Source organism: Propithecus coquereli, unplaced genomic scaffold (genome assembly GCF_000956105.1).
Source record: "Propithecus coquereli isolate 6110/MARCELLA unplaced genomic scaffold, Pcoq_1.0 Scaffold32, whole genome shotgun sequence".
In the NCBI taxonomy this organism is placed as follows: Eukaryota; Metazoa; Chordata; class Mammalia; order Primates; family Indriidae; genus Propithecus; species Propithecus coquereli.
This window is the reverse complement of record NW_012148841.1, coordinates 8,609,079-8,628,459: the sequence shown is the minus strand read 5'-3', so window position 1 is coordinate 8,628,459 and position 19,381 is coordinate 8,609,079. Positions and strand designations below refer to the sequence as shown.

Sequence of the window (19,381 nt, the reverse complement as noted above, 5' to 3'; positions counted from 1 at the left end):
AAGCACTGATATCTGTACAAATGCTTTTTGGAATGTGCATAAATTGATTCAGTTTAGTATCCGTTCCAAACAACAACCAAAATATCCATCACCCAACGATTAGATACACAGAGCAGTGTGCTGACGTATTGGAATCATGGTGCATGGTTCGGTAAATGTACAAAAGAGCAGACTTGTGGTAACACTGGAATGCTAGATTGTTGGAACAATGATCCTAAAGTACTCATTTGGAATCCTAGAATTGGGGGCTGGAAGGAACGCTAAACAACTTCTTTCCTCCAAAAATCTTCATTTAATTAATGAGATTATCAATATTAGGACCCCAAATCATTATGTAACTTGCCCATTTCACTTAACTATAGAGAAAGGTTTCTCATCCTTGGCACTATTGAGATTTTGAGCTGGATAATTCTTTGTTGTGGGGGCCTGCCCTATGCACCATAGGGTGTTTAGCAGCATCCCTATCTATCTGATACCGGTATCACTCTACTCAAGTTATGACATCCAAAAATGTCTCCAAACTTTGTCAAATGTCCCCAAGGAGCCAAAATTGTCCCTCAGTTGATAAGCACTGCTACAGAGTGACAGCTACAATGACAGCCTAGGCTTCCTGAGTTCCAGGCAAATGCTTTGTCCATTAGGACAGAGCTATGAAGTCAGGGTACCATCTACCTCATGAATATATGGAATAAGGGAAATCAAAAGCTAGGATGTATACTTCAGCACCAGTACAGAACATCAGGAATTGAAGTAATAATACCAACAGTAATAATTACATTAGAATAATTAATTACTAAAACAATTTATTTTAAGCCTTTTATTAATTTGTTAAGTAATGTTTACTGAGCACTCTACAAGCCAGACACTGTTGTACGTACCTTATAGACCATATCACCTTTGATCCATGCAGCAATCCCGTGAGGCAAAGCCTGTTATCCCCGTTTAGAAGTGGAGGGAGCGGAGGATTAGAGAGGTCTCAAACGAAGGAGAAGTGAACTAACAAGGCAAGGTGCTTCCCTGCCACTTCCTTCACCTCTACTTCTCTTCCTTTGTTCCCTGCAGCCTGCAAGTGTCACCCCCAGGGCTCGGTTGGGTCCAGCTGCAGCCGACTTGGAGGCCAGTGCCAGTGTAAACCTGGTGTGACCGGGCGCTGCTGTGACAGGTGCTCAACTGGAAGCTACGGTTTGGGACAGCATGGCTGTCATGGTACATAGCAAAAAACACAAGGGGAAACACATTTGTTCACAATCTTGATATTTTGAAGGCAGGCAAAGCAATGCGGGGAGTTGTAAAGGGGTGGGGGTAGTGGAAATTTCACCACATTATTCAGATCATCTATCTACATAGATAAAATATACTGAAAACTTTTCTACCATACTTCATTCATCCATTCATCAGTGGGCACCAACTGTGTATAGAGCTCTATTAGGAACCGTGAGTAATGAACAAAACACAGTCCGTGCTTCTGTAAGTTTGCAGTCTGTATCAAATGGATGGTAGTGCAGGTAAAAAGTGGGGACATCGTGAAGGGGGGTGGCTGTGCAAACCCAGCTTTATGATCTAGCACATAAGCCCAGTGGCTGGAAAGGCTAAAATGACAATGAGATTGAGAAGTCAAGAAACGGACAACACTGTCACCACAGGTAAGACCTGGCCACTGAGATACTGCCCTTTCTGATGCTAGGATTGCAGACAGCCTTGGAACTCATCATCTAAGGCATCCATTGCTAAGGGCTTAGATGGGGCTTCATCCGTGGTTGATAATTCAACAGAGAATCTAGTTCTCTGTTCACAGTGTAAACCACTAGTGAAAATACTGTTCCCCGTGGAAACCTACCTTAGGAACCATGAAAACCTACGGGTAGGTTAACTTCTCTTTCAGGTAGGGGAGCCTGTCTTTTCAGTCCTGATTCAGAGAGATGGCCTCCCTCCTGGGCATCACCTGGGCATGGCTGCCCACCCCGCAAACAGCACCCAGGCCCATCATTACTTTCTCTTTTCTTTTTTGAAAAAGTTACAAGATGCTTGAGATACACAAGGGGATCTGCACAAAAGAACAAACATTTCCTCCCCGTGCCCCCCTGTCAAACAAGCAGGCATCACATTTTTGTGCAGGGAAGATTAGCTCAGGGGATTCAACAATTTATCAGAAAAGGATGGGTCCTCTACTATTTCGTCTGGGAAAAAGAACAGTCTGACCATCTTGAGAAGCGTTCTTACTATTTTTATAGTCTTGAAGTTATACTTTGACTCCTGAGATATATGGAAGTTTAAGTTGTTAAAAACATGTTTCTAGTCCAGTTCTTCCGTATAAACAACAAATATTTGTAAGGCCCAATTGTTCACAACACGCTATTAAGTGAATCAGTGAATTGTTATTTAACTAACATTTACCTGGGACTCATATGCCAGGCTCTGTTCTAAGCACTTTACAGGCTCACTCTATTCACCTGGCCTGGGACAGGGACACAAAATCAGAACTGTGACTCCTCAGCACCACACCACTTGCCCCCACCCAACACCTCTCTTTGCCTTATCCAGCATGTCACTGCCATCCTCAAGGATCAAAGAACACGGCATGTGACCAAATAACAGGACAGTGTCCTTGCCACGGAGAGGTGGCCGGCCGCCGCTGTGATCAGTGCCTGGCGGGCTACTTTGGATTTCCCAACTGCCGCCCTTGCCCTTGTAATGGGTTCGCTGAACATTGTGATCCAGGGACAGGGTCATGCTTCAATTGCAGAGGCTTTACAACTGGAAGAAACTGTGAAAGGTATGGGATTCGTATGCACTCTAATGTTTCAGTTTTTAAATTTTTGTTCTGATCTCACAATGGAGGCCCACTGGGTAGAGACTTAGCAGTATTCAAGCGCAGAAGGACTGCGATGGGTCGGGGAGATCATTGTTCCATCGTCTTTAAAATCGCCTTATGAGCCAGAAAATGTTGGATTACATCGATAATACATATTGAGCTGGCAAATTGTTTCTTATGTTCCTCAAAAGTGACATGTAAATCAAATGCTATTATATTGAGTTTAATGACTATACCTCGAGACTTTCAATATAAAATAAAAAGTCCTTTTACAGAGCAAATGAGCACCTTCTAAAATATTGAGTCTTGAGAGTTGCACTGTCCTAAAGCATAGCAAATCCACATTGATGTGAGCACGTGAGCTTTTCCTGCCAACATTTTGGTAAAAGGAAATTGCCTTGACAGGTGCATCGATGGTTACTATGGAAATCCTTCTTCAGGACAGCTCTGTCGTCCTTGCCTGTGTCCAGATGTTCCCTCAAGCAATCAGTATTTTGCCCATTCCTGTTATCAGAATCCTTGGAGCTCAGATGTAATCTGCAGTTGTCTTCAAGGATATGTAGGTATGTAGTATAGTTCATCATGGGATTTTTCCTTCTATCCCACACTGCAATCTGACAAATGGTCACATTCATAATTTATCTGCCCTGGACAAACAAGTGGTACAGAAATAGTAAGAAGACAAAATTTGCTGATTTGCTGAACAAAGAATTTGAATGGTTCAAAAACCAGTGACAATTAAAAACTCCACTGAGCTATACCTGTTTTTAAATAATGTTCTAGAAAACTAACTGACCAAATGAGATCAAGTCAAATGAATTTATTTAAAATAAAATTATCACATGTTAAATAAGATATGTATGTGATTGCGCATGTTATATATGCTTATAACTTATACATAGTTTCATCTTATATAACATATGCTATGTAATCATATATGTATCTTAACATGTCCTAATTTTATTTTAAATAAATGAATTTAAATCAATTTAAAAATTAGAAATTTAATTAGTCAAATGCTTTCTTTGTATAATTCTAAGCAATCAATTTGACTGATATTTCACAGATAAGACTAATTTTTTTAGACATCTTAAAGCACTCATTTGGGCAATGTACAGACATTGCATAAGTCTTAACTCAAAATTTGTGTCTATTGCTCAATCCAAAATTTTATTTTAAAGAGTTTAAGCATGAGTGTGAATGTATAATGCAAACAAGAAAAAAACTTACGAAGTCTATTTGATTTAATCATACACAGATTATCATACATACATATGGCACTATTGTTTTCTTCAGTGATGATTACCATCATGATAATAAATTACATGACTGGTTTTCTCCTGTTTGTTACATCTAAGGTTACACATGGCTCTAGTTGATTCTTTACCTCTTCTCTTGTACCACTTCTCCATGGTTGGTCAGTTTTTAAGAACTGAAACCATGTTTGGGCTGTAAGAGCATTTCCAAGTGGGAAGAACTAGAATGTGGAGAGTGGACCCACAGGCTGGGCACCTAAACTACTGCAGTTAGCTCAGGGTAGGAAGGGTCACGAGTGCTAGAGAGAAGGATGGCTTCTCCATCCTCCGCTTACTAGAAACACCCTCCAGGGAGCATATGCCAAGAGGACTGCTCTAGCTCATCTTCACTTCTAGACACACATCTCAGACGACTGCTGTTTGGGACTTTCCCTTCAAGACTGCTTTATTTTAACCATAGTTCAGCCCTAGGATCAAGTGGGTGTTGGGCTGCTACTGGGTGAGCAGGGGCAGAGATTAGCTTTGGTTTCTGGGGCACACGGGGGTGACTCTGAGTATGTAAGGACCTAGAAATCTGTGCCCACAGCTCCATAGGTTTTGAATAAAGATTAGAATCCATTCTTCACCATAGGCTTTTTAGCTCTGAATGAATAATAATGAAAATGAATGTGTTAATTTAGAACAATTTTCCTTAGTCACACCAAGCATGTAACTTCTCATTATTCCTAGAGGAGTAATAACTCCCAATAATTCCCTGTTTACATCAATCTCCCCCCTTTCCCAATACTCAGACCTCACCCCACTCCCTTTTTCTCCCCACTGCTTTCAGGTATTCAGTGTGGAGAATGCTCTGCCGGTTTCTATGGAAATCCAAAAATTTCAGGAGCACCTTGCCGGCCATGCGCCTGCAACAACAACATAGATGTAACTGATCCAGGGTCCTGCAGCCGGGTGACAGGGGAATGCCTTAGGTGTCTGCACAACACTCAGGGCCCAAACTGCCAGCTCTGCAGACCAGGTTACTTCGGATCAGCCCTCAATCAGACCTGCAGAAGTAAGTCTGCAAAGCTCCCGGGGTGGGGAATGTGTCTGAGTGGCACCTTATGAGAGTGGTGTCAGCTCTCCCATGCTCAATTCAGTTAGGCCAATCCCAGCAGGCAAAAGCAGCACCCACTGGGTGATTGGGCTGTTGCACTGAACTCCCCAGCAAAAATGAGTACAATGCTACAGCTGGATTTCTCAGATGCAGCCAGTGTACTCACTGGTGTTACTTGTTTGTGACTATTGTCTTTAACAGCTGAAGGCACTGTTTCTCGGAGCGTGGTCCACAGTGCACTCGTGCCAGAAGCATCTGGGAGCTGGGGGGGAGGGGAGGCCCCGAGAATGAACATGTAGATTCCCGAGCTGTACTTCAGACCCACTGAATCGGAATCTCTGGGAGTGAGGACCAGGAATCTGCACTGTGACAAGATTATCAAGTGACTTTATAAATATGAGAATCACTGATGTAGAAGACAAAGATTTGATTCTATGATAAAGAAACAGAGTAAATAAACTGCTCATTTTCAGGAGATATTTTAACTATTTCAGTTCACCCAAGTCAATTTAGTAAACCATTGTTTTCAAATAATTTAAATAAATGAAACTTTGGTGAGTGGTATGAGGGAAACATGAGACTTTTCGTCATCCTAACTGTGAGTTCTTGGCACATAGTAAATTGAACCATATGAACTTGCTGCTTGAGGAGATCAGAAACCATTGAATCGATTCAGCCTACTTAGTTTCTTTGATAAATCCTATACTATTATAAGGTGTTTCTTCTTGGAGCCCTTTGGAGAAATGATACATCCAGATCTAAAAAGCTGTTCATACAGTTTGTTAAATGCCAGTCTTACCATCGAATTTACCTCTAATGATGGCTTTGTCATCCCAGGATGCTCCTGCCATCCTTCCGGTGTGAATCCAGCTGAGTGTCCCCCTGGTGAGGGAGCTTGCCTCTGTGATGCTGTCACTGGCAGATGCCCTTGTCTGTCAAATGTCACTGGCCTGGCCTGTGACCGTTGTGCTGATGGATACTGGAATCTGGTCCCTGGAAGAGGATGTCAGTCATGTAACTGTGACCCTCAGAACTCCCAAAGTAGCCACTGTGACCAGGCAAGACACTTTAAAACTTACTAGTGCACTCAGAATGAGAACCGATGGTGAGACATGGTTTCCAAGTGTGTAAGGAATGTTTTCTCTATGTACAATTGTTCATTAGAGTTTATAAACAGGATTGGCCTTATAGAGGATAGAGTCAGCATTTATCCAGAAATGTAAGCCCCAGAAAAGGAGAATAAGGCTCTCAAAGTTAAGCTTTGCCTGCTTCCCTTTTCCCTATGCCTCTCTGTGATTGAGGAAGTCAGAATTTATACACAGTGAAACACAGATGCAAACTTCCTCTTCACTATGTCACATAATCACAGAGAGGACCCAAGGAATAGATCATTAATCAGAAATGATTATTAATCAGAATTAAATAGGTGCCTTCAGAATCCACAATTCCATTTATAAAAATTCCCTGTAATTCACCAATTAGGTAAAATGTCTTCTTTGCTTCCAGACCAACATCAAGCTAGTGTACTGGGAGCAAATCTTCAATGTTTCATATACAGTTAGTGCTACGTAAAACTGCACATGTGATTTTCATTCGGTAAAACAACACAGAATTTTTTTAATGGTTGTAACTATCTATTTATGGAAAAAACTATTTGTTAATATGCTTAGATTTTTGTTGTTTTGGTTTCCATCTTTTGGCTTAATGAATCGGTTCTTTGAAACAATTTTCCCATTAATAGAGATTGTGGGGAAAGGGTAAAACAATGACAAGAAATTTTAGAAAAGGTCAAATCCACAATACAGGGATCAGAGTTTAACTGGAATCAAAATGCTGATTTAAGAAACTGGAGTCTTTTCAATTAGTAAGCATGGCTCACCTCCAATTTCAGCTCCACTGTTCAACTTATGATTCAAAGGTCAAATCTTACACAAGTAAACTTTTCAAAGTAGTTCTTATATAGAGAATGTATTTTCCCTTCTCTTCATTTTCTTTCTCTCCAAACCTCCTCCACCAACCCACACAAACACACCACACCCTTATTTAAATAAACTTTTTATTTTAGAACAAGTTTGTAAGTTGTATAGATAGAACAAGGAAAGTATACCCCATATCCAGTTTCTCCTACTATTAACATCTTATATTAGAATGATACATTGTCACAATTAATGATCCAATATTGATGTATTATCATTAACTCCTTAATTTATTCAGATTTCCTTAGTTTTTACTTAATATCTTTTTCCTGTTCCAAGACTCCATCGAAAATGCATTATATTTGGTTATCTTATTTTCTTAGTCTTCTTTTGGCTGTGAAAGTTTCTCAGACTTGCCTTGTTTTTGATGAACTTGATAGTTTTGAGAAATATTTTGTAGAATATCCCTCGATTCAAATTTATCTGATATTTTTCTCATGAGTAGACTGGAGTTATGGGTTTTGAGAAGATGACCAGACAGGTAAAGTGACATTCTTATCGCATCATGTCAAGGGTACATATTATTAACATGATGTCACTATTGATGTGAATCTTGGTCACCTGGCTGAAGTAGTGTTTAGCAGGTCTTTATATTGTAAAGTTAGTCTTTTTCTTCTTTTCCATATGGTACTCTATGAAAGGAAGTCACTGCGTACAACCCACAATTAAGGAGTAGGGAGTTATGCTCTACCTGCTTGAGGGCAGAGTATCTCCAGAAATCACTGGAATTCTTCTGCACTGAAATCTGTCTGTTGTCCCCCATTCATTCACTCATTCAACTATTTATTTATATCAGTATGGACACATGGATATTTATACCGTACTTTTGGTTATAGTCCAATACTATGTTGTTCAGATTGTTTCAGCTTTGATCATTGGAAGCTCTTCCAATCAGCTCCTGTGCCCCTTTGACATAGTCCAATATTGTAGAGTTTTTAAGAGCACTTCCTTACTTTCTGGTACTACAAAAAGCTCTAGGCTCATCTTATATATTTGCTGCCCCAGTCCTAGAATCAGCCATTTCTCCAAGCAGCACTAGTTCCTTTCCTGGAAAATGGTGTTAGAAACCAAGCTCTGGGCACTGGATGACCATGCCTGTTTCATATGCTCCCTTGCACTCCCGACACCTGCAGGCAGCAAGCATGGAATAAATTGGTAGATCTCTATGTGACTGCTTGGCTTCCTAATTCCTGTGGGACTCCTAATGCTCTTGACATCACTACCTGCTTCTTAGACCTACTAGGAAGTATATTTGTAGCAGCATTCAGTGAAGTCTACAGTTTAGGAGTAGCCTACATCTGAAAGTCAGATAAAATTGATTTAACCCAAAAAGTCCCATATAACAAGGGTACTTTGGGTTATTTGGTCCATAGGGGATCCCTCAGGGAAGGTTGCTCTCTACAATCAGGAAACACTTTCACTGGAGTACAGAGAAGACATGTGGACATTTACATTCCCAGCTGTTTAAACAACTACTGATAAATGTCTCTGTGTCAGCCAGAAGGTGGTCCCTGGTGCATTCCCACAGAGAGATCCGAACATGCTCGTCAACATTTTCAACAGTTTAGATGGAGTTGGAGAAACATGCTTCTCAAATTTACAGATATTGCAAAGCTTTCAGCTAATATGATAAAGACAGAACAAGAGGCAAGATATCCTAACAAGCTATCATGTAGGCTGGGAACAAGGAGATGAAATGTTAACAGGGTAAAAGTAAAGTTTTGCAATTGGGGTTTTTTAATCCATTACGTAAATATAGGGTGGGAGTAATAATTTGGCACCAGCTCTTGTGAAAAACATCTGAGGATTTTCATTGTGTGCAGGCTTCCAGGGAGCCAGCAGTGTGGCAGGGCTGCCAAAGAGGCAATGCCTGGGCAGGCTAGAGCAGGGGAGTGCCATGGCCATGTTCAGGACAGTTATTGTCCCATTATCTATTCTAGTGGCCAGACAGTGCCAGGGTCATTGTTGTCATTTCTGAGCACCACATTTTAAACATTATATGGACAAACTAGTATGTGTCCAAAGGAAGACAACCAGGATGATGGGTAGAACCATGCTGTTCTATGACAAAGGCTTGAAGGAATTAGGGGTGATCTACCTGAAGAAGAGAAGCAAAGGCGAGTTGAGGTGGCCATTTCTAGTTGCGAGAAGAGGAAGACTTCCTATTTTATGCAATTCCATAAGACAGGACTCAGGACAATGGGAACAAGTTACAAGGAGGCAGATTCTGCATCAGTGTAAGAGAGCGCTGCCCAGCAATCAAGGGCACTCAGCAATATGACAGGCCATGGCCCAACATGCTCCGCATAGCTCCCTGTGTTTGAGCAGAAGCTCACAAGAACTCCAAAGATGGACTGAAACTTGGTAGATTCGTCACTTTACAAATCCAGCTACTTACGCGCTGGAAACATGGAGTTGTTCTTTAAGCAGAATTGGTCAGGTATAATTTAGGACTGTGACAATAGTGATTTATTTTGTATTTTTTCCTGTTAATTTTTCAACCTCCTCAGTTTTCAGAAAAGCTGCTCAGGAATCCGGTCGGGAAGGTAAAGGAAAGTTCAGCCTTCTCCCCAAACACAGTTAAATAGCTGTCATTAAGCAATTAGGCCTAAAGTACAAAAAAGATGTTGTTGTATTTTTTTTTCAGCAAAATACAAGTGCAGTTGGTAGAAGCTACATTTGTACATTCCATAATGAAAACATTACTTGCCAAATTGATGAATGTTAGACCAGGTCTTTGGCCTCTCTCTCTATGGGGGAACTCCCATAACCATAGAGGAAAAGAATGTGGCCCATTTCCCATCTTGGGTTTTGTTTTCATTTACATCTGTGTATGTTTTCCCGTTTGGGGCCACCTGTCCATGAACAGCTGGAAGCAGGCGGTATATTTAAGAGCCCTAAGCCAAAACACATTATTAACTCCTGATCCTTGGTATTGTCGGGGGGTGGTTGCTGGCCGTGGGAATCAGTCTTCCTCCGCCTTTGCACAGCTGTATGTTCTAAATCACTGGAGGGAAAAATGATTCCTATTAAAATGCATCATGTTTTTAGATCACAAAGCTTGTCAATTTCTCACCCATGACTGTTCTCACAGCTTACAGGCCAGTGTCCCTGTAAAGTAGGCTATGGTGGGAAACGTTGCAATGAGTGCAAGGAAGATTATCACGGTGATCCGCGGGGGCGATGCCTGCGTAAGTATTGGGAATTCTAAAAGCATGTGCGTACTGTCAGCCTGGTCCTGCCATGGGCACACAAACCAGCTGAATTTTAAGTGTCTTTATTTGGTTGTTGCTTTTTAACAATGTGGACTTAAAATTCACAAAGTCTAATATCCTAGTTTTGAAAATAATATTGTTGTAGCCCTATAAAAAAGATGATTTTTCTCCTATATTACAACTTTTAGCCTATATTAAAATTTGTAGTCTGTATTGAAATTTGTAGCCTATATCAAAATTCCTCAATGTCATTACAATGAAACAGACCTCTAAGGATGTGACTTGTAGACAATTTTTTGCTATTTGGAAGCATATTGAGTAAAACGACTATCCCAGGTGGAGGTACAAGCTGGGAGATGGATCATAGGAAGCCAGAAAGATGTTTCCTTGAAGTGACTCTCAAGACTCTGGGTGTGTCCCTTATTCATTTTTTTGTTGCTGTTGTTGAAACAGAGTCTCACTCTCTTCCCCAGGCTAGAGTGCCATGGCATCAGCCTAGCTCACAGCAACCTCAAACTCCTGGGCTCAAGCGATCCTCCTGCCTCAGCCTCCCGGGTAGCTGGGACTACAGGCATGCGCCACCATGCCTGGTTAATTTTTTCTATTTTTTTAGTTGTTTGGCTAATTTCTTTCTATTTATACTAGAGACAATGTCTTGCTGTTGCTCAGGCTGGTTTCGAACTCCTGAGCTCAAGCAATCCTTCCCCCTCGGCCTCCCAGAGTGCTAGGATTACAGGCATGAGTCACCGTGCCCAGCCCTTATTCATTTATTCAACAAGCATTCATAGGATACCAATTGGGAGCTCCATCCTCTCGGAGTTTGTGTTCCAGTGCCTTTCATTCTATGTGCGCCCACTAGTTGTAGGATTTAGAGAGCTGTCCAGTAGAACTTTCTGCAGTGATAGAAATGTTCTGCATCTTCGCTGTCCAATGCAGGAGCCACTAGCCACACGTAGGTAGCTATGGAGTGCTTGGAATATGGAAGAGCAACTGAGAAATGGAATTATTTATTTAATTTAGTCCATTTAAATGTAAATAACCACATATGGTTAGTCACTACCATATTGGACAGCACAAATTTAGAGTCTGGGTTGGTTCTAAGAGGCAGGATGTTTGAATCTTCATTTAAAGTCAGCTTCTAGAAGGAACTCAGTCCAAAGAAATGTCAAATGTGACAGTCTTATCATTGCAGTCACCCCTACGTAGCCACCCATGGTAGCTCCTTCTTCCTCTCCATTCCCTTATAAATGTGCTCTTGTGCCTAAATAATATCACCTTCATTCCCAGATACACCTTCTCAATGATTTTCTCTAGGCTTCATTTATACAGTTTTCTAAGTGGATTTGCTACTTTAAAAACCAGGGAGGAATTTTGGCTCTTGGAAAATCTGTCTTAGAGAGCCTCATTCCCTGTGTCCTGCTAATGTTTCAATAATCTTATTTCATGAAAATGCTTTTTCATCTTTTATAGTGAAGCAGTAGAGGAAACTGCAAATGGTCAACTCAGGCCATAGACCCCACCAAAGCTCCTGGGAAGAGCCACTAATGAGGGAGAAGCGTGGCCTCCAGCTGGTGAAGTAACATAATGCTGCCCCCACGGGGTTCCTGCTGAGGCCTCTGGACCAAGGCTGGATGTGCCAGGCAGATGGGATCTAGTTCAGGAGCCTAGTGTGTGCTAATCAGTTCCTATTTGTAATTGGCATTGCTGTTACTCAAGCTGTCAAATGCATTTTTAAATCACTTGTTCCTTGCAGTTAGTCCAAAGATGTAGGCTAGTGATTCCTTAACCTTTTGGAAATTGCAGTAACACCAATAGATCTCACCATCCTCCATCCTTGGGATTGATCAGAAAGTTACTCAAATAAAGAGCTGTGTGACAACAGTTATTTTTTTTAAAATTAAGACAAAATGAATTTAATTTTCTCCCTACTTTTGAGAATGAAATTAGTTTTCCTTATATAATAGAAAACAACATGGTTCTGTACACCCACGCTGGACTTTACTCAGAAAAAATGTGGTCAAGGGACTTTGTAGAGAGTCTATGACGTGCCTGAATCACCCTTGGAGGCAGTAGCAGCAGAGTTATTACTGTGCCGTCCACAATTAAATCCATGCTTCTCACTCAAATAGATGAAAAACCCATGTGTATACACTCACACTCACACAATAAAAGTGACATCTAATATTTCCCATACAGAAACCATGAACTGATCTGTCAGTGGAACACAGAAAGGCATCTATATTGTAATGGCCATTGCACAGATCTCTGAAACTATTGGTTTTAAATGTTCACCTTAGAAATGTGAGTTGGAAAGATTCCTAGGAGAGAGGAAGGGACTTTATTCTTGAGCTAGTCATAAGCAAAAGACCCAGTGACATTCTCTGCTCCTTCTCTCTCTTCCTTTATAGCATGCGACTGCAACAGGGCAGGTGCCCAGAAGCCCATCTGTGACCCAGACACAGGCATGTGCCGCTGCCGTGAGGGTGTCAGCGGCCAGCGATGTGATCGCTGTGCCCCAGGTCATGGCCAGGAATTCCCTACTTGTCTTCGATGTCACTTGTGCTTTGATCAATGGAACCACAACATTTCTTCCCTCTCCAAAGCTGTGCAAGGGTTAATTAGGCTGGCGGCTAACATGGAAGATAAAAGAGAGCCCCTGCCTGTCTGTGAGGCAGACTTCAAAGGCCTCAGAGAGAACATGTCTGAAATAGAAAGGATTTTGAAACATCCTGTTTTCTCATCTGGGAAATTCTTAGAAGTCAAGGATTATCACGACTCTGTTAGGTAAGATTTGGGCTCAAGTAATAGATAGCCAAACTCATGATTTACCTCAACTCCTACTGACCTTTAACGTTGTCAGTCTTCAATTTAGAAATGCACCTATGGTGACTTTAGGGAACTGATAGTTGTTCAGTTATTAGCCAGGCTAGTAATCATGTTTATCCGCCTTTTTCTTACCTAGTTGGTATTACTTGTGATTTTTCCAGTTGTCATTAATTATAACACAAGGCAATCATTAAGAGGTTAATTGGGAAGCCCAAACCCAGCAGAGCTGCAAGATATGAAACTGGAAGTAGTTTTAAAAACAATACATTTTTTTCAATGATGCACTCAGGAAAATTTGCCCAATCTTCCCAAATTCTTCAGTTGTTTAGAAGTCCATACATTAATGTGAAGTCTTATAACAAGTATGGTAATTCCTTCAAAATGCAAGATCATTTTTATTATATGTTGCCAAATCCTTTTTTCATTCATCAACCATTTCTTGAGATTATGTCGGTTGCTCTGGGCTGGGGGTCAGCAAACTACAGCCCGCAGGTCAAATCTAACACAGTACCTGGTTTCACAAATAAAGGTTCACTGGAACACAACCACCATGCCCATTTATTCACATTTCCCCTGTGGCTGGTCTCCCTCTACAATGGCAGAGTAGAGTAGTTAGGACAGACGCTATGACTCCCCAGGCAAAGTTTGCCAACCTGCTCTGAGCAACACCAGATGAATTGGGTATAGTTTCCACTCTCATAAAACACATAGTCTGCTAAGAAACCCCCAAAAGTATGGGTATATAGCAAAATATCCCTCCTCCCCAATAAAAGTTCCTGGATTAATGAATAGTTGTAGGTGCAGAGTTTTATGTCATACATAACGCAAGTGTAAATATAAGGTCCACTCATTGTGTATAGGCAAATATCCCAGAAATGTATGGTAATCGCTTAAAAGTTACATAAGGAAGGCCAGACACAGAGGCTCACACCTGTAATCCTAGTACTTTGGGGGCTGAGGCAGGAGGATTGCTTGAGTTCAGGAGTTCAAGACCAGCCTGAACAAGAGCAAGACCCTATCTCTATAAAAAATAGAAAAATTAGCCAGATGTGGTGGCATGTGCCTGTAGTACCAGCACTTAGGAGGCTGAAGCAGGGGGATCACTTGAGCCCAGGAGTTTGAGGTTGCTGTGAGCTATGATGATGCCACTGCACTCTAGCCTGGGTGACAGAGACCCTTTCTCAAAAAAAAAAATGTTACGTAAGCAAGAAGATACAACCCACCTAGATAGTTCAGAGAAAGGGCCACTGCATCATAAATGCAATGGCAGGGCCCACGGAGGTCACGGGGCTAGGTCAAACTGGCAGGTGAGAACAGGCACATCTGTACCCCTCTAAAGACTTTTGCACTGAAGGATTTGGGCCCTGAGTTACAGATCTCCCCACTTTTCAAGAAATGTCAGACATCCAGATTTTTATGGAAATATCCACACTTTAAAATGCAGGCAACTAACCCAACAGCACTTGTAAAAAGCCCAAAGAAAACATGTCTGAGGATGAGCTTTGGCCCGTGGACCACTCGTGTATGGTTACAGATATTAGGAAAATGTCAGACAAAGTGGCACCAAGAAAGCAGAATGAGCCAATCCATGTGGACGTTCTGGACAAAGAGACTGCAAGAGGCCCACGCAGAGCCAGAGAGAAGAGAGCAAGAGAAGAGGCATCCCCAGGCCAGGCCTGAAGTGACGAGCCCGCAGATGCCAAGATGCCTGTTCCCTCCTGGTGCACCTGCTGGACTCCTGCTTCTCTTTAACAGCCGCCCAGCACCACCTCCTCCCTGAAGCCTGCCCTGATCTCCTCAGAGAAAGGCTTATGTCCTCTTCCCCACCTTCCCACCTTTTTGTGCTCCTTGGCCATTGCCACACTGGGGGCGCCCCACAGAAGGGGTCGCCTTCTCTAGTGCTTGTCTACTCCAGGTCTGGTGTGGTTATAGAGTAAACATTGCTGGATAAATTACAAGTCAAAGGGGGAATGGGAGGACCCTGACCCCAGAGCTTCATGAGCATAAATTTAGAATCAAACCACCTGTCTCTGGATTTACTTGGGCAAGTTACTTAATTTCTCCAACTTCAGTTTCTTCATCAAAAAGGAGGATCAAGTCTCTATTTTGTAGGATCCTTGTGAGAATTACTTAAGACAAGTCACCTAGCATAGTGTCTGGCACATAGTTCTTGAGGAGTACCAGTCATAATGGTATTAATAATTATTGTTATTTGTATTAGCCTAAAGAACTATAGTCCTGACAGTTGGACCCTGAAGGAAAAGTCTCTAAATTAGAAGGGAGAGTTATCGCAGAAAACAATAGGAAGTATTAGTTAATCCTTTGCAGCTGTGCCAAGATAAATTAGTTCCATAAATTAGTAGTATAACTTCCCTCAACTGTACCCTTCAAGATCTGCACCCAATTTTCCCATCATGAGGGGTATATTCATTATTCTCTTGAGCCAACTGTATGTGCCAAACCCAGCAAAATTGAAGCAGGACAAAGGTGTGCCCCATCCAAGAAGAAGGTGATGGGGAAAAAAGCACACCCAAGGGAACACTCACCAGCAAGAAAACGTCCTTGTCACTCATGAAAACTGAAAGTTAAGACCCTGATAGAAGTAGCGCTAAAAAGAACCTTGCCGAATGCAGATTTATTCTAAATGAAGAACCGAGTTTCCTCCAGGCTGGGTAAGAGGTTCTGTTTTATCATGTGCTGCAAGCTGAATGTAGACCAGCTCTCTTAATTGACTTAAATGAACCATGTCTGAATATAAGTTTTGAAACCCAAAACAAAGGAAGACAGAGCATAAACAGTTAAAATGGAAAGATTTGAAAACATTTATTCTATTAGACCCTGTATGCTGGTCATATTTTAAGTGAATGTTGAAATATTCCAGGAAGCTAAATTAAGAGGAAAGAGGTGAGCCATAAGTAGAATTATAAATTGTCAAATGAAAAATTGGAGGGTAAATGGGAATTCCTTCTAACTGAGAATACCTAATAATGAGGGCACTTTTTTGTGGCATGTTTTTTCCACCAATACATCAAATGTAATACAAGCTTAACCACATTTACCCTCATTTTCTCTGACAGAAAACAAATCATGCAGCTAAATGAACAATTCAAAGCAGTGTATGAATTTCAAGACCTGAAGGAAACCATAGGAAGAATGAAGAATGAGGCAGACCTCTTATTTAAAGACCTTCAGGAAGAAATTGATTTACAATCTGGTGTCCTTAATGCAAGCATCGTGGGTAAGGGAAAAAAATGCATTTTCGACTGTTTTTGCACCAAGTTTGATGGAATCCATAGTGCATTCCATTAGTGAGTCATTCTGTGCTTACCACCATACTGCCTGCACATTTCAGAGCGTGCAAACACACCCATTAAAGGTATTATTTGTTCGTGGATATTTAAACTTTTTAAACATTGCAGAGCCTGGAGGGCATTTGCTCAAAACAACAGGTAAAGTTAACGATGTCTGATACTAAACACATACTAACACCCAATGTGATCTTCTAGTTCCAAACCCGTGTGAGGGATTTCGAGTAATCAGCAACTTAAAAATTCTGACATGGCCACAAGCAAATGAGAGAGATATGTTTCTATGCCTTCCTGGGTATAAACCACTCTATTTCCAATAACCATAAATACAAAGGAATATGAGGCAAAAAGGAATTAAACACATTGCTCATAAGAACTTTTTAGGGATTGAAGTCATGCAACACACTACAGGCCCTTAATTCATTTTGCATAGTTCTTAAAAACTGAATGTGAGCCATGCCAAAGCTAAGTTCAACTTGGGGGAGAAATGGAACTCTGAAGCAAAACTTTGATTAGCTCATCCCCTGTTTAAGATGACATCCCTGTTACGTTTGGGAGTGGACAACCTGCTCCTACCAAGAGAGGCAACACTGAATTCATTCACATCTAACCCATCTAACTGAGAAGTAAAGGGAAAATACACATGAACCCAAGTCGTGACAAAAATATTGGCAGCTTTTCCTTATCCGATGTGTACACTCCTGTTTTTCATCTGATTTTGACCTAAAAAAGAGAAAACAATAGAAGGCAATTAGGAATCCCTAATTGCTCTAAAGGAATGCCTAAATAAATCCTCACCTGGAACAGAGTACCCACTACAAGAACTCAAAATCCATCAGAGGTCACCCCAAGCCAGGTAGAATAAAGTAAAACTGCCCCCATGCTAATCCTCTTATATTTGCAATCCAACAGCTGTTACTGAATTTTTCTCAGTGCTTGGCATTGTGCCGTAGCAATAGGGAGATGAATAATCCAGTATAATGGGGGAGATAAGAATATAAACAACCCCAAACAGCACTTAAGACTGTGTTAGAGCATCTTTCAGCTGCTTCGAAAACAGAGCAGCAAGAACTGAATTCTTCCTGGGTTTACTAGGAAAGGCTGCAGGGAGTAGGTGGCAATTGAATAGGGCTTCACAGGATGGAAATACATTTGCCAGATAAATAAAAGCTGAAAATTTTTCTAAGCAACAGGAACATTTTTTTGATAAACAAAAAACATGATATATTAAGAATATGGGCCAGGCGTGGTGGCTCATGCCTGTAATCCTAGTACTCTGGGAGGCCGAGGCAGGAGGATAGCTTGAGGTCAGGAGTTCAAGACCAGCCTGAGCAAGAGCGAGACCCTCGTCTCTGCTAAAAATAGAAAGAAATTTGCCAAACAACTAAAAACAGAAAAAATTAGCCAGGCATGGTGGCACATGCCTATAGTCCCAGGTACTTGGTAGGCTGAGGCAGGATAAGCTTGAACTCAGGAGTTTGAGGTTGCTGTGAGCTAGGCTGATTCGACGGCACTCTAGCCTGGGCAACAGAGCGAGACTCTGTCTCAAAAAAAAAAAAAAAAAAAGAAAAAGAATATGGTAGGGTAACAACCAGGAAAGTTTAAAAGATAAGATGTGGTTGTCTCATGCCTGAATTGTGGTAATGTAGGGACCCTAAGCCTTCCTAAAATATGGAGTTAAAGTTTGAAGGCTTAATATATTATAATGTACATTAAAACATACCATATTACTTTCATAAATTTGTATTTTAATACAAACAGAGAAAATACAGAGAAGTGCTTAAGAACACAGGCTCTAGAGTCAAACTCCCTGGGTTGAAATTCTGGCTTTACCTCTTACTGTCAGTGAGACCTCAGACGAATAACTTACTTCAGCAGAGCCTCAGTTTCCTTATTAGTAAAATGAAGATGATCATATGAATGTGCATTCCACACTGTTTTGTGAAGATCAAGGAAGAAAACTGATGGGAAGTACAGTACAGGCACATGGAAAGCACTCAATCAGCTGTTGTTAGCTATTGTTCTCCACCTCAACGTCAAGCGCCAGCAAACTACAGCAGGAGGGCACATCCTGCCCACAGCATGTTTTTGTAAATACTGTTCCATTAGAACACAATCTCACATCTTTATTTCCACACTGTCTGTAGCTGCTTTCACTCCACATGGCAGAGGTGACTAAGTAACAAACGCTATGGCTAGACAAGCCTAAAAGATTAATATTCTCCGGCCTTTGCAGAAAAAGTTTGTAAACTCCTGCTCTGTGGAGTTAAGTAAACTTAGTTGGTTTATCATATTTGAGTTTATATAGGTATTCATAATTAATACCTTACATTTGTGGAACATTTTACAGAATATTTTCATATTATCTCAATTCTTACATGTTGTCACCGATTTACAAAATCTAGGAGATTAACTGATTTGCTCAAGGACATACCCAAGCAGTAAAGGGTGAAGACAAGACTCACCCCATGTCTGTGGACTTAAATCACAATGATCTGTATCTGTTATATCCATATCTATTACACTACATCTAATCCTTCTCCATTATATGCAAATTCAAGGAAGAGGATGTTGAAATTCTGCAGTGATCATTGAGACTGAGACAGTATCCAAATTGTGGAATGATTTCCTTGATAGTTAATATATAAATTCATTTGCTTTCACAAAATTTACCTTACCTCAATTTGTGTTGATGTAGACTCCTCAGAAAACATCAAGAAGTATTATCACATATCATTATCTGCTGAAAAAAAAACTAATGAAACTAGTTCCATCATAAATAACTCTGAAAATACCAGGAATGACTCACTCACCATCTTAGATACACTAACATCAAAAGGAAACTTGTCATTGGAAAAATTAAAGCAGATTAAGATACCAGATACCAAAATA

General features: G+C 40.9%; 1 protein-coding gene across 1 annotated transcript in view; it reads left to right on the top strand.

The window, feature by feature from the left end:
- Positions 1 to 19,381, top strand: part of LAMB4 (laminin, beta 4) — a 99,489-nt gene that overhangs the window by 61,000 nt on the left and 19,108 nt on the right. Inside the window, exons 17-25 of the mRNA XM_012650298.1 lie at positions 1,063 to 1,206; positions 2,542 to 2,773; positions 3,218 to 3,375; positions 4,898 to 5,122; positions 6,002 to 6,222; positions 10,235 to 10,331; positions 12,764 to 13,139; positions 16,259 to 16,419; positions 19,188 to 19,378. Coding sequence (XP_012505752.1) covers positions 1,063 to 1,206; positions 2,542 to 2,773; positions 3,218 to 3,375; positions 4,898 to 5,122; positions 6,002 to 6,222; positions 10,235 to 10,331; positions 12,764 to 13,139; positions 16,259 to 16,419; positions 19,188 to 19,378 — 1,805 coding nt within the window. The remainder of the gene's footprint in view (positions 1 to 1,062; positions 1,207 to 2,541; positions 2,774 to 3,217; positions 3,376 to 4,897; positions 5,123 to 6,001; positions 6,223 to 10,234; positions 10,332 to 12,763; positions 13,140 to 16,258; positions 16,420 to 19,187; positions 19,379 to 19,381) is intronic.